The sequence below is a fragment of the Monodelphis domestica genome, chromosome 4 (assembly GCF_027887165.1).
Source record: "Monodelphis domestica isolate mMonDom1 chromosome 4, mMonDom1.pri, whole genome shotgun sequence".
NCBI classification, from domain to species: Eukaryota; Metazoa; Chordata; class Mammalia; order Didelphimorphia; family Didelphidae; genus Monodelphis; species Monodelphis domestica.
The window spans coordinates 397,254,765-397,269,187 of NC_077230.1; the positions used below are offsets into that span (position 1 = coordinate 397,254,765).

Here is a 14,423-nt window from a genome sequence, read left to right on the forward strand (position 1 = left end):
AGGAAAGAAGAAAGGGAAGGAAGGATGGAGAAAAGGAAGGAAGGGAGGGAGGAGGGAAGAAGGAAGGGAGGAAGGAAGGAAGGGAGGGGAGGGAGGGAGGAAGGAAGTGTGACAAGGAAATCACTTTAAAAGACTGATATATATTAATTTAAGGTCGCCAAGGAATTCAGCTCTGTAATTCCTTAATGAAAACTCAAGTCAGCAGTCAACTTTTTATGGAGTTTAATTACAAACAGGAGGAAGAAAAGTATGAGAGAGAGAGAGAGAGAGAGAGAGAGAGAGAGAGAGAGAGAGAGAGAGAGGAATAGGGCTTAAATACCCCCTCTGTTTAGGCTGGGCCAAAAGGCCCAAGCCCTTAGATAGCTGAGGCAAAGAAAGGAGATCAGTCCCTATCACTCACGTGACCAAAATGGAGAAACAGTCTCAGGGGCCTCCACCTTCCAGCTTCCTTCAGAGCAAGCTTCTCAGAGCACAACCTCTCAGAGCAAAAACTCTCCAACCACCCCCTAGTCCTCAGACCCCGCTATCTTTAAGGAAACCATCCAAGTTCCCTCCCCTCAGTTCTCACATCTACCAATCACTGTCCATGTCTTCCCTGTGCCAATGGTGGCTCTAGCTTAACCCAGGACCGCCCAGAGGTCTGTGGCTTTGCACATGTCTGTTGAAGGTCATATTCTCAAATAATTAAATCTTGATCCTTTGCTGCAGCCCTTCCTAAATCCTGTTACCCTGAGTAGGGTGGAGATTGGAATAATTAAATTTTGATCTATGCTTAAGCATAGGTCAAAGCCCTTTCCATTGTTCAGCAAAAGGTTTCTGTCCTAAAGTAATCTTAAGAAGGGAGGAGGAGGAACCTCCCATGCCAATGGGGTTCACATTCCAATAGACTATCAGTAAGAAGTTTTCCAAGTATGAAATTTCCCAATGGTGAAATTTCCAACATTTATAAGTCTAAGAAATTTTAAGGTTTACAGAAGGGAGGGAGGAGAGGGGGATGGATGGATAGATGCCTTCACTTTAATCTGGCCATAGAGAAGTGCTTTACTCAAAGTGGATGTCCTTCAGAGTGTCCAGGTCCAATCTCATGATGCCAGACAATGGACTTAAGGGGCCGAGGGCTTGGGCCACCTCTGCTCTTCCCTGCCCCCAGGAGGGGGTGGGCAGGGGATAATGGGAAGAGTTTCTCCCTAGGGTAGATCATGGTACAGAGGTAGCCCAGCCCATGTTCATGAATGGAAAGAACCCGAAGAAGTTTGGATCACTCTTACCTGCCCAACCTTGCACTTTTATTCTTTCCTTCTCCACCCTTCATTCAGTGGCTGATTTCTCATATTCATTCAAAGACCATTTATTAAGCATTTAGTATTTTATTGGCTAGAGGGCTCTGTACGCATGGACAAGTCCCCAAGTCACAGTTAAAGTTGAGGCATCTTTCAGAGACTCTTCCCTTATGCTCGCTAGACTTAGAATAACAGAATCCGGCGTCTGCCTGCCCCCCGCCCAAAAACCACCCCCACATGGTCAGGATTCCATTCAGTTCTACCAGCGGTATATTAGCCACTCTAAAAACTAAAGGGTGCGTGTGTCATGGCGTGTGCGTGTGCACACACATGTACAGGTGGGGGGCATCTAAATGCGCCTAGATATGTAGTGGGGGATGTAGCGGGGATTTGTGGGTCTGTAGAATTATCAATGCACGTCCGTGGGTGGACCAGAGGTGTAGGAAGGCTATCTGGGCGGGTGTGTGGGGTCTATAGAGGCTGTGTCCATACCTGTGCGCAGAGGATATACGTATCAACACAAAAAATAAATAGAGGAATGAAGGCACAAAACCAAAGTCATTTCCAGTCTCGTAACCATTCGTCCTTGACATCTCCGTCTACTCCCCCTCCAGGAACGGAAGCGCCTTGAGGTCCTTGAGGTCCCTCTTCCAACAGTGCCCAGCTCGGTCCTTGCTAAGTGGAGCTGAAGCCTATATTTCCTGCCCCCGGGGAGCCTGCAGTCATTAAAAGCACCAGGAACACAAATAAGCATAGTATTCGTGCAATAGAGTGAGCAAAGGGAACCAGATGAGATATTCTAGGAAACTTTGAGAAGGGAGATACCACTTTTGACTAGAGCAATCAGGGTAGGCATCCAGGAGGAGGCGAGCTGAGTCTTGCAGGAAGAGGAGTTTTAATGACGGGAAACAAAGAAGGAATCTCCGAGCCATCCAGTGAGGGTGAGGGGTGAGTCGCCCGTCCCCTGGTCTAAGGAGGCTCTGCTCTCCTCCTCTTGTTCCAGGTCGGGGATATCACTATCCTGGTCAACAATGCTGCTGTGGTCCACGGGAAGAGCCTGATGGACAGTGACGACGACGCCCTCCTGAAGTCACAGCACATTAACACGCTGGGACAGTTCTGGGTAGGAGCGGCTGGGGGGGGGGCACGGCTGGGCCTGCCGCAGGCTTTGGGTCTTTGTTTGGCCCCGTAAGCAGCAGTCCGGATGCCCCCGGGCACGCCCTTGGGGGGGAGCCCTGCCCTAGCGGCCCCGCTGACTCCCTGTTTCTGCGCAGACCACCAAGGCCTTCCTGCCGCGGATGCTGGAGCTCCAGAACGGCCACATCGTGTGCCTCAACTCGGTCCTGGCCTTGTCGGCCATCCCCGGAGCCATCGACTACTGCACCTCCAAGGCGTCCGCCTTCGCCTTCATGGAGAGTCTGACGCTGGGCCTGCTGGACTGCCCGGGGGTCAACGCCACCACCGTCCTGCCCTTCCACACCAGCACCGAGATGTTCCAGGGAATGCGGGTCAGGTGAGTATCAGCCGCTCCCCCCCAGCAGCCTCAGGAGATGGAATGACAGCGAAAGTGCCGGGTGCCCCAAAGCACCCTCTGCCAACCTGGGGGGGGGGGCGAAGAGGAAGAAGTCCCTGCCTTTAAGGAACTTTCATCCTAACAGGCAGCAGGGCTGCACCTGGAGGCAGGAAGGCCCAAGTTCGAATCCAACCTCAGCCACTTAGCTGTGTGACCCAGGACCAGTCACTTTACTTTGATCCGCCTCAGTTCCTCTTCTCTAAAATGGGAATAATCCTGGGGTGGTTGTGAGGATCAAATGACGTATTCTCTGTCAAGCACTCGGCTCAGGGCCCGGCACCTAGTAGGTGCTTACTAAATCTTTGTTCCCTCCCCCCCCTTCTTCACCTTTGGGTGATGTGGAAAGAAGAAAAGAAACAAGCATTTATGAATCACTTTCTGTGCAGTTTGGCGAAGCCTATGAGCTCCTCAAAATGATGCTTTTGAATGCACAAATAAGATACACAGAATCCAAATGAATCCAAATATAGTGAATTGCAGTTATCAGAATATTTATTTAAAAAAGATTCATGGACCCTCAGTGGTTAAGAATCCCGTGATATAGGAAGACAGTGCACGGGGGAGAGTGCTGGTCCCCATCTGTGAAGATAGAAGGTGGCAGCTAGACAGGACAGTGGATGAACGTGCCAGGCCCAGAGGCAGGAGGTCCTGGGTTCCAATGTGACCTCAGACACTTCCTAGCGGGGTGACCCTGGATAAGTCACTTAACCCCCATTGCCTCATCCTTTCTCTTCTGTCTTAAGAGTTGTTACTAAGACAGAAAGTAAGGATTTTTCTTAATAACGATGACAGATCTTCTTACCGGGCATTGCCATTAGAGTTTTCTTAAAATGCATGTCCGTTCCCTGGAGAGCTGCGTTCACTTGTAAGCCGGTGGTGAGAGTGAGCCACCAGCCCGCCGTCTGTCTCCCTCCCGGGGCTGGTAGAGTTGGCTTATCGCTGTTCTCAGGGTGGGCGGTGAACGGGGGCCGAAGGAGGCCCGTCCAGAGAGGTCTGATGAGCAGAGAAGAGAAATTGGGCTGCTGGCCCTCTCCGAGGACGGCAGGCGGGCCTTGGGACCAAGAGAAATCACGGAAGGCTGCCCGCCGGAGCCTGGGGGGCGCTTTGAGGGGACACGGACGGCTCTGGTCTGCGCCGGGAAAACCGAAGGGGCGGGATCGTGGATCCATGTGACGCTGGCCCAGTGGAGCAGCCGCTTTAAAGAAGGAAGGCTGGAAAGTTCATTCATTGAGTGCTAGAAAGCCCCTCCGGGCCTCCTGAGGACCCGCCGGTGAGGGACCGGCCCGCCAGCCCTTCCTGCGGCCCCAAGTCCTCCACAAGCATTCCTCGGCGCTCGGCCCTCTGCAGACCCCAGTACGAGGCGAGGCCCCAGGCTGGGGGGCAGCTGAGTCCCGGGATGCGCACGTGGAGACGGAGCGCAGAGCCGAGGGAGCCGCTGCTCACGGCCCTGGCACGGCCCTGGTGAGGGACAGACTGCAAGGAGCGTCCCCGGCCGGTCCCCCCTCGGGGCCCTTCTCCAGCCTCTCCCTCCCCATGGCCTGCCGGCGTTCCCCCCCTTCTCCAGCCTGCCTGCGCCTGGGCTCCCCGAGGCAGCCTGGGGAGGGACTGGCAGGGCCACCTAACGGTGGAGTCCTGAAGCTAGATGGGAACTCGGATCTCCAGTACGCCGCCCACCGTGGCATCCAGCTGCCTTCTGACCCAGCATTCCATGCTTTTCCCACGAGGTCACATCGAATCTAAAATCAGAGACTGCTCCAGCTAGAAGGGACACGTGTGGTGGGTCAGTCATTGTCTAACTTGTCTGACTCTTCCTGACTCCTTTGGGTAAACGCTGCCTTTTGGGCAAAGATCCTGGAACAGCCGTTTCCTTGCCCAACTCGACAGGGGAGGAAACTGAGGCAAACAGAATTAAGACTGGCCCAGAGCCACCCGCTGGGGAGTGTCTGAGGGCAAATTCAGGCTCAGGCTGAGGAGTCTTCCAGTTCTCTCTCCAGTGTGCCAACCAGCAGCCAAGGCAGCAGACTCGGGATTTCATCCCCGGCATAAGAACTCCACAGAAGCACGCCTTCCCCTCTGCCACGGGAACAGGCTGTCCAAGGTCACCCAGGGAGCCAGACTGAGAGACAGGATTTGAACCCAAGTCCTCTGGGCTAGCATCCGTGTGATCTTTCCGCTGCATCGTGGAACCTCCCCAGGGGAGGCTTCACTGCCGCCTTCCCAAGGCCTCCATTCCTTCTCGATTTCCCGTGTTAAAGTCTCCCCTTGTTCCACTCCCTTCTGCTCCTCCCTCCCTGCCCATGGGCAGCCCACACGTGCCCGGGTCTCCCTCCATAATGATCCTTCTTTCGATCTGGCCATTCCTGCCCGCTGTTGCTCCGCATCACCCTTCCTTGTGGTACCTGAATGCCTTGAGATGACGGGGACGGGTGGCAGCGCCAGCCCCAGGATGGGAGATCTCCGTTTCTTCTTAGATGTTTCCTCGTTGGATGACCCCCGGCGAGTCCCGGAACCCCAACTGCGGGGCCTTCCCTGCCCCTCTGCCCCGGAACCGTAGAGAGGGGCAAAAAAGCGCTTCCCTGCGCTTTGCTCTCTTCCCTCTAAACCGTCTGCCCGCCACCGTTAGCTTCCCACCATGCTCGCGATCTCTTCATTTCCGCATCGGACACCTCGTGCTTCTTGATTTCCTCCCGGAGACGCTTTCCTGTGCCGGTTCTCGGGACACGGATCCCTCGTGGGTCGCCCAAGGACCACGGGGTCCCCCAGGCTCTGTCCCGCCACCCTCTCTCCTGGGGATGAAGCCAGTGGCCAGACCCGTGAGGGTGGCCCTCCGGCCTGCTCCCCTGCGCTGCCTCGCATCGCCATCTGCCTGGGGGGCTCCCAGAGAGAGCTTGAGCGGGGCGTGACAACATGGAATTCCTTGGCTTTGCTCTCCAGCCCTTCCCTCTTCTCTGTGGCCTTCCCCAGCCTTCAGTTGGGCTCCTCCACGGAGCCCATCTGTTATCAGTCCTTCTTGTTTCCACCTTCGCAACCGGTTTTTCTCTATTCTTGCCAGATTATAAGGAATTTTTAATGCTCTTTTGATTTTCCCCCTGACACGTACAAACCGTTTTTGACATTCTGAGTTCTAAGTTCTCTCCGGCCCTCCTCACCCTCCCCGAGCCGGCAAACAGCCTGACAGGTTCTGCAGGCTTCAATCCCAACATTTCAGCCTCCATCTGGACCATCTCCAGTCGTCTGTGGAAGTCTCGGCCATGCCGGCCTCGGCCTCTTCCCTTTGCTTTTCTTCCCTTTTTGGCTTGTCTAAGCGCTTTCCGGCTCTCTTATTTTTACGCCCCTCCGCAGGTGTGTTTTTATCCAGCCACCGGGCCTCCACGCGCCTCCCTGCCGCTCCAGGCATTTCCTCCGGCGGTCGCCCCTCCCCGGATAGGGCTCCCTTCCTCACCTCGGCCTCCTGGCTTCCTTCAAGTCTGCTCCGAGACTCCCCGCAGGTCCTCTCATCGGGGTTTGCGTGTTGTCTCCTCCATTAGGTTGTGAGCGTGTGGAAGGCAGCAGCTCTGTGTCCCCTGCACCGAGCCCACAGCAGGGCTTCACAAATGCTCGTTCGTGACCAGGAGGCGCTTGTATTCCAGCCTCCCAGAGCCTCTCTGCCCCTCCTCCAGGTCACTTCCCTTTGAGTCGGCCCGTGGCTGGGCCCTGCCTGCCTGGCCCATCCCGGCCTCCTTCCCCCACGGCTGCGGCTGCTTCGCCGTGATGACGCTCCTCGCGGGGGGCACCGCGAGCCCGTCCCTTCCCCCTCCTGCGGCCCGCTCATCCGGGCCCTGAGGGCCGAGGTACCCGGGACAGACCCGCGGCATCACGTGGCCTCTCTCTTCATCCTTCCAGGTTTCCCAACCTCTTCCCCCCGCTGAAGCCTGAGACAGTGGCCCGGAGGACGGTGGAAGCCGTGCAGCTCAACCAGGCGCTCCTCCTTCTCCCCTGGACGATGCACGTCCTGGTCATCTTGAAAAGGTACGGGGCGTGTCTGCGGTCTGGGGAGGGGCTGGTGCTCCAGCCGAGCCAGGCAGGCCGGCACTCGGTGTAGACAGAGCCCTGCAGGCCGGCACTCTCCCCGGCACTCGGTGTAGACAGAGCCCTGCAGGCCGGCACTCGGTGTAGACAGAGCCCTGCAGGCCGGCACTCTCCCCGGCACTCGGTGTAGACAGAGCCCTGCAGGCCGGCACTCGGTGTAGACAGAGCCCTGCAGGCCGGCACTCGGTGTAGACAGAGCCCTGCAGGCCGGCACTCTCCCCGGCACTCGGTGTAGACAGAGCCCTGCAGGCCGGCACTCTCCCCGGCACTCGGTGTAGACAGAGCCCTGCAGGCCGGCACTCTCCCCAGCACTCGGTGTAGACAGAGCCCTGCAGGCCGGCACTCTCCCCGGCACTCGGTGTAGACAGAGCCCTGCAGGCCAGGCCGGCCGGCACTCTCCCCGGCACTCGGTGTAGACAGAGCCCTGCAGGCCGGCACTCTCCCCGGCACTCGGTGTAGACAGAGCCCTGCAGGCCGGCACTCTCCCCGGCACTCGGTGTAGACAGAGCCCTGCAGGCCGGCACTCTCCCCGGCACTCGGTGTAGACAGAGCCCTGCAGGCCGGCACTCTCCCCGGCACTCGGTGTAGACAGAGCCCTGCAGGCCGGCACTCTCCCCGGCACTCGGTGTAGACAGAGCCCTGCAGGCCAGGCCGGCCGGCACTCTCCCCGGCACTCGGTGTAGACAGAGCCCTGCAGGCCAGGCCGGCCGGCACTCTTCCAGGCACTCAGTGTAGACAGAGCCCTGCAGGCCAGGCCGGCCGGCACTCTCCCCGGCACTCGGTGTAGACAGAGCCCTGCAGGCCGGCACTCTCCCCGGCACTCCTGTCCTCGGTCGTCCCAGCATCCTAGCACAGGGCAGAGGACTTCGTTGGCAGGAGGCACTTAATGAGCATTTGTTGAAATGAGTTGAATTTAGTGGAGAAAGATGGGCATGCTTGTGATAAAAAACAATAGTAATACTATTGAGCATTTATGAAGTACTTTAAGGTTTGCAAAGTGCTTTACAAAGATCTCATTCAATCCTCACAACACCCTGGAAGGGAGGCGCTCTCAGTAGCCCCATTTTGCGGATGAGGAAACTGAGGCAGGCAAAGGCAGGGCTGATTTGTCTTCAGGTCTTCCTGACTCCCAGCCTGGCGCTCCCTCCGCTCCACCACTTAACACAAGCAAAAACAACTCTTCGTGCTTTATTTTGTACCTGGCCCCGCACGGCCTCTGGGCTCCGATCCAAAGGGCCGGCCCCAGAAGGGCGGCCTCCTCCCTTTCCCATCATCACGGCCTCCCCTGGAGGTGGATGCAGGCACCGCGACGGCCCGGCCCGCTCAGAGGCTCCGCTTGGGTGGCCAGCCCCGGGCCTGCTGCCTGCTGGCCCCGCACCACTGGCCTGACTAAGGACAATAGACACTGAGAGGAATCCCAGAGCGCGGAGGCCGCTGGGGAGCCATCCTGGCTGCGTAACGGTGGGCGCATCGGCGCTCGGGGCTCCAGGTGTCTCTTGGCCGCCCGCATGGGACTCTGCTCATCGGGTCCTTCCCTTTATGGGTGGAATTGCCGCTCCCGGCCCTGCTCCTAGAGGCAGAGGCTGGCCCGCTGGGAGGCCTGGCAGAGGCCAGACTAGGCCCTTCGCTGCTCCGAAGGCCACAGGCTGGCTCCACTGGGGAAAGCTCTTCTTGCCTAGAAGGCAGCCTCTGGCAGGACTCTCCTGACTTGGAATCTCATTCTGGGCACCAGAACTCCCTTCTCCGGCCTGACACACACTCCCTGAGGCCTGCTTCTCCAGGGCCCTTCTGAGGCTCTCGGGCCCCCCTTTGGGGCTGGGAAGGCTCCCCATGGGCTCTCCTGGGCGCCAGTACTTGGGCAGGCTGCTTCCTGGGGGAAAAGGCGCTCCTCCCGCCCCCCAAGAAAAGAAGTCCGCACTGCACTCCCTGTGCCAACGGCAGAAAAGGAGCCCCAGATGATGAGCATCATCTGCCGCTGTCCTCTGGGCTCCAGGGGCGCACCAGGGCAGGACTCTGTATTCCAGGCTCCCAGGCAGTGCCCCCAGGCTGGTGGCTGGGAAGAAGAAAGAGGGGGGGCGTGCTGGGGTACATGCTGCCCCGCGAGCTGCCGCCCCACGTGCTGCCCCGCATGCTGCCCTGCGAGCTGCCGCCCCACAAGCTGCTGCCCCACGTGCTGCCCTGTGAGCTGCCGCCCCACGTGCTGCCCTGCGAGCTGCCGCCCCACGTGCCGCCCCACGTGCTGCCCTGCGAGCTGCCGCCCCACGTGCCGCCCCACGTGCTGCCCTGCGAGCTGCTGCCCCACGTGCTGCCCTGCGAGCTGCCGCCCCACGTGCCGCCCCGTGAGCTGCTGCCCCACGTGCTGCCCTGCGAGCTGCCGCCCCACGTGCTGCCCCACGTGCTGCCCTGCGAGCTGCTGCCCCACGTGCCGCCCCACGTGCTGCCCTGCAAGCTGCCGCCCCACGTGCCGCCCCACGTGCCGCCCCACGTGCTGCCCTGCGAGCTGCCGCCCCACGTGCCGCCCCGTGAGCTGCTGCCCCACGTGCTGCCCTGCGAGCTGCTGCCCCACGTGCTGCCCTGCGAGCTGCCGCCCCATGTGCTGCCCCACGTGCTGCCCTGCAAGCTGCCGCCCCACGTGCCGCCCCACGTGCCGCCCCACGTGCTGCCCTGCGAGCTGCTGCCCCACGTGCTGCCCTGCAAGCTGCCGCCCCACGTGCCGCCCCACGTGCCGCCCCACGTGCTGCCCTGCGAGCTGCTGCCCCACGTGCTGCCCTGCAAGCTGCCGCCCCACGTGCCGCCCCACGTGCCGCCCCACAAGCTGCCGCCCCACGTGCCGCCCCACGTGCTGCCCTGCGAGCTGCTGCCCCATGTGCTGCCCTGCGAGCTGCCGCCCCACGTGCCGCCCCGTGAGCTGCTGCCCCACGTGCTGCCCTGCGAGCTGCTGCCCCACGTGCTGCCCTGCTTGCCTGCTGGTGATGGAGACCACCCTGGCCGAGTCACGCCCAGCTCCAGGACGTCCTCAGCATGTCCCACACGTGGCCCTCCCAGCCCCAGCTCACTCCTGGAAGGCTCTTCCTGGTTTCTGCCTCAAACCAGCTTTCTTGTGCCTGGGGGCTGGCCAAGGACTCCGGGGACTCGGCGCAGCCCAGACAGGGATCAGCCTCCTGCAACCCCTGAAACTTGGCTTCAGCCCTTCCTGCTTGGACCTGCCCGGCCCTTTCAAGGAAGGGCAGGATGTGGTTCAGGGCCCTCGGGAGGTCAGCTTTAGCCGGTGCTGTTCCTTCTCAGGAGATGTAGACTGTTGCTGGGGACACAGGGAGAGCCGAGGGAGCCCCGAGATCAGAGGGTGGGGGCACCCCATAGGGATCCCCTCTACTCAGGGAGGTCGGAGACCGTTCTAGGAACCATGGACCCAGAGAACAGCAGAGCGGCGGCCCGAGAGGTTCAGGAACTTCTCTAGAGTCGCTGAGCCGGGAGGTGCCGGGAGGATCTGAACTTGGGGTGCCTCATTGCCTCTCAAGAACAGCTGCTCAGCCCTGATGTTCTGAGCACATCCCGGCTGTGCCGGCCTTCGCTGGGCCTCGGGTCCTTTCCAGCCCTAGATGGAGGAGCCTTCAGGATCCACGCAGAGGGTCCCCGCCACAGGGCCTGGCGTAGTGCAGCCGGGGAGAGAGGCAGAGGGACCACCTTGTGGCCCCTCTGGAGTAGGCCTCCCCAGGGACAGCAGGGGCTTCTCAAGATACAGTCTCAAACAAGTCACCTAAAGTGTGGAGAGGGGCAACAGTCAGGCGGGACTTGAATTCAGCTCCTCCTGGCTTCTGGGCCAACTTTCTCTCAGTTCTCCAGGCTTCCTCTCCGCACGGCCCCTAACCGAGGTCCATGATTGAATACGCATGGCTTGTTGCAATGGCTTCCTTCCGATTATGGCACGTCCACAGAATGGGATGGGACCTCCAGGGTGCCTCCTCCACTCCAGAGAACCAAAGCCTGTCATGGACCTGGGAAGGGGCCATCTATCCAGTCACGCTCAGAAAAACCTATTCCAGCAGTGAAAAGATGCTCCTCCAGCCTCTGCCCAGAGACTTCCCCAGGAGGGGCAGCTTCCCCCTCTCTAGTCAGCCCCTCCCCCCAGCCAAAATGCACTCTCTATGACTCCCCCCGGGGCTGCCTTTTGGAGTTGACCATGAATGTAAGCCTTCCTATACACGGCAGCATTCCAGAGATCTGAGGACATTTCTCCCGTTGACCTCCCAAGCCTTCCCTTCTTCAAGCTGAACAGGCCCCAACTCCTTTAGCCAGTCATCATTTGATACGGACTCGGTACCCATCGTGGATGGCCCCACAAGTGGCCGGCGCCCTCCAGAAGGGATCGGAGCTGGGCACGCCAAGAGGGACTCGCCTTGAGCCCACACCATCGGACCTGAAGGAGGGCAGAGCCAGGAGTGGCCGGCAAGATTCCCCTTGACTCTCTGTGAAATGTGGGACCCCGCACAGCCTCCCAAAGGGCTTTTGCACTCCTTTCCAAAAGTCACAAGTGCCTCTCCGCTCTGAGCTGAGGGTGAGGTTTCCTTTGCATACCATGGACAGTGCCCAGCACAAGGCCTTCACAATGGGCTGAGTAACGGTCGGCTTTCTTACCAGGACAGGGAAAGCTCCTGCTCAGGTGGGCCAGATGGATGGAGCAGCGCACTGAGTGCCCAGCTTGAAGTCAGCCAGACCCGAGTTCCTATTCTGCCTCAGACACATCAGTTGTTTGTCATCGTCTCCATATAAAATGGGGCTGTAATAGGATGACCCACCTGGTGGTGGATAAGGATGAATATGATCATAAGTGCTAGCTACGTTCATCGTATCAGGATGAATCCTACTTTAAAGGGCTCCCCATTTGTTTTTCTATAGATTAGTTTAGAATTCATGACTAAACACTTCCCCAATTCTTCCAGACCATCAATTTCACAATAATTATTGAATTGAACAAAATCATGAATAAGCCAATCTTTATAAGGCTAAGGAAATCCTCAGGTCCATGCTTTCATTCATTTCTCAAATATCTCCGTGGACGGGTGATCTCATTGGTTTGGAAGAGCCATCCCACAATGCACTTCTAAGCTGCTCCAGTAGTCCTCTGGCGGTAGAAACTGAATGTCCTTAGATGGGGTATATGGATTTCCATTCACTATAGTCAGAAAATTACAAAGATGATCACGGGCTAGGACTGAGTGGGGAACTTATACAAATGTGTATAGAATGTACATTATGCTTCTGCTAATAGGTCACTTCAAAATGCAGGCTTCTTCCTCAAAATGAGCACTTTGTGAAAGAAAATATTTATTGCCATATACTAAAAAACAACACTGATTCGAACTCACACTTAGCTTTTATACAAACAAAATCAGAGGGTAAGGAAGGTGGTGCATGGATTGTGGCCAGTATTTAGATCAAGATTGGAAGGAAAAAGGGAAGGGAGCAAGCATTTAATAAGGACCTACTATGTGTAGCATTGTGGTAACCACTTTACAAACACGGTCAAAATATTGATGATAGTTCAGTTAGATGCATTCAGGGACTGCATGAAGGGCCAGACCCAAAGAATAGTCACTGAAGGTTGGATGTCAGCTTGGGAGCAGAACTTCAAAGAGAAGGCCCCAGAGATATGTGACTTGACTCTTGATGTTTGACATTTTTTTATCAATGATCTGGATAAAGGTCTATGTGGTTGTATGCTTTATCATGTTTGGAGATGCCACCAAGCTAGGAGAGAAAAAGGGTAGAGTTGAATAAGACTGAGCAGTGGTAAATGTAAAGTTTTACAATTAGGTTCAAGAAATCAATGTCATAGTTACAAGGAGGGGTCATGGCCAATCTGTAGCTCATCTGGAAAAATGGGTTGGGGAAAGGGAGTGTGACTAACCTAAAGTTAAGAGAAGACATCCTGTTTGTCTCTGACCCTCATGTTCTCCTTTCTCTGTTGCAGCATACTCCCACAAGCAGCACTTGAGGAAATCCACAAGTTTTCTGGCAGCTACACCTGCATGAACACTTTCAAAGGTCGGACATAAAGACAGAAACACAGAGACATCCTCCAGGCCAAGTGAAGCCTGGATAGAACCTCAGGGAGCCATAGCAGGGCTTCCAGCGGCCTGTCCTTCAGCACCATTCCCCTGCTACAGGGTGCCCATGGGCACTGCTCCTGTCCCAGAGAGGAAACATGACTGCTGAGCCAGCGCCATGATCTTTTGCACAAGACTGAGGGACAGGACCCTTATCCCACCACAAGGCAAAAAGCAAAAAAGCAAACAAAAAAACAGCAGCCTTGACATTTTTGTATATTTCTAATTCTTTAGAGTTTTATCATTAAATCTGCTTATATAGTCAAACCATTCCTCAAGAGTGTCTAGAGATTTTGTTCTTGAGGTTTCTGTTCCCTGTTGGCCCCTGACAACATAACAAGAACAGAAAATAAAAAGAAATGGCTTTTGAAAGGTTTTTTTCTTAGAATCTCTTCCACTGGACTCTGGACACACAAGCAGCAAATTCATTGCAAACTCTACAACTGATTTCCCTACTCCGGGTCCCCATAGGATTGGGGGTAAGGATGGGGAAGAATTTAAAATGGAAATTACCAAACTGGAAGCTTGAAGAGCTGATCTCCTAGCTTTCTATTCATGTTTAAGGAGTTATCAAATGTGGCCTCCTTAATCTGCAGAAGGGACACCTTCCAGAGGCCCCATTGGCAGGGCATATTTTTTGAGTTGTTTTCCCACTAGTAAAAATGATGAACAGAATCTACATTTTTTTCATCTTGTCCTTCTGTCCATTGCTATCAGGCACCTATTAGGCCTCTGGACAGGGTTGGAGGAGTGGTCCAAACCCATGAGTAAAGCTCATAGGCCCATAAAGGATTAAGCCCACAAGGCCATACACCCTGCTTTTTTTAAAATGTGCACTAAGGAGGCAGCTGGGTAGCTCAGTGGATTGAGGGCCAGGCCTAGAGATGGGAGGACCTAATTTCAAATCTAGCCTCAGACACTTCCCAGCTGTGTGACCCTGGGCAAGTCACTTGACCCCCATTGCCTAGCTCTTACCACTCTTCTGCCTTGGAACCAATACACAGTATTGATTCCAAGACAGAAGGTAAGGGTTAAAAAAAAAAAAGAAAAAGATAATCCTTTCCATTAAGGAGCTCATTGTCTATTGGAGGAAGCAACATGTGACCAATGATGTACAAAAAAGATGCAGACAGGATAAAATGGAAATTGTTAACTGGGGGAAGACACTAGCATTAAGGAAGACAGAAAGATTTCTTATAGAAACTAAGATTGTAGCTTAGAAGGAAGTAGGGGAACCAGGAAGCAGAGCTGGGGAGTAAGAAAATTCTAGGAATGGGTGCCAGTCAGTGAAAATTCTTAGAAATCAAGAGATGGAGTGGCAAGTATTGCAAGGCAGGACAGGAAGAAACAACAAGGAGGCCAGTGTCACTGGATCAAAGAGTATCTGGAGAGCAG

At 56.2% G+C, this 14,423-nt stretch overlaps 1 protein-coding gene across 3 annotated transcripts in view; it reads left to right on the plus strand.

Moving 5' to 3' along the window:
• DHRS3 (dehydrogenase/reductase 3) overlaps window positions 1-13,298 on the plus strand; it is a 79,670-nt gene extending 66,372 nt beyond the window's left edge. For all 3 annotated transcript variants that reach the window (XM_056795756.1, XM_056795755.1, XM_056795757.1), the window contains exons 3-6: window positions 2,284-2,403; window positions 2,555-2,793; window positions 6,736-6,861; window positions 12,893-13,298. In XM_056795756.1, coding sequence (XP_056651734.1) covers window positions 2,284-2,403; window positions 2,555-2,793; window positions 6,736-6,861; window positions 12,893-12,977 — 570 coding nt within the window. In that variant the 3' untranslated portion in view covers window positions 12,978-13,298. The remainder of the gene's footprint in view (window positions 1-2,283; window positions 2,404-2,554; window positions 2,794-6,735; window positions 6,862-12,892) is intronic.
• Window positions 13,299-14,423: the final 1,125 nt, after the last annotated feature.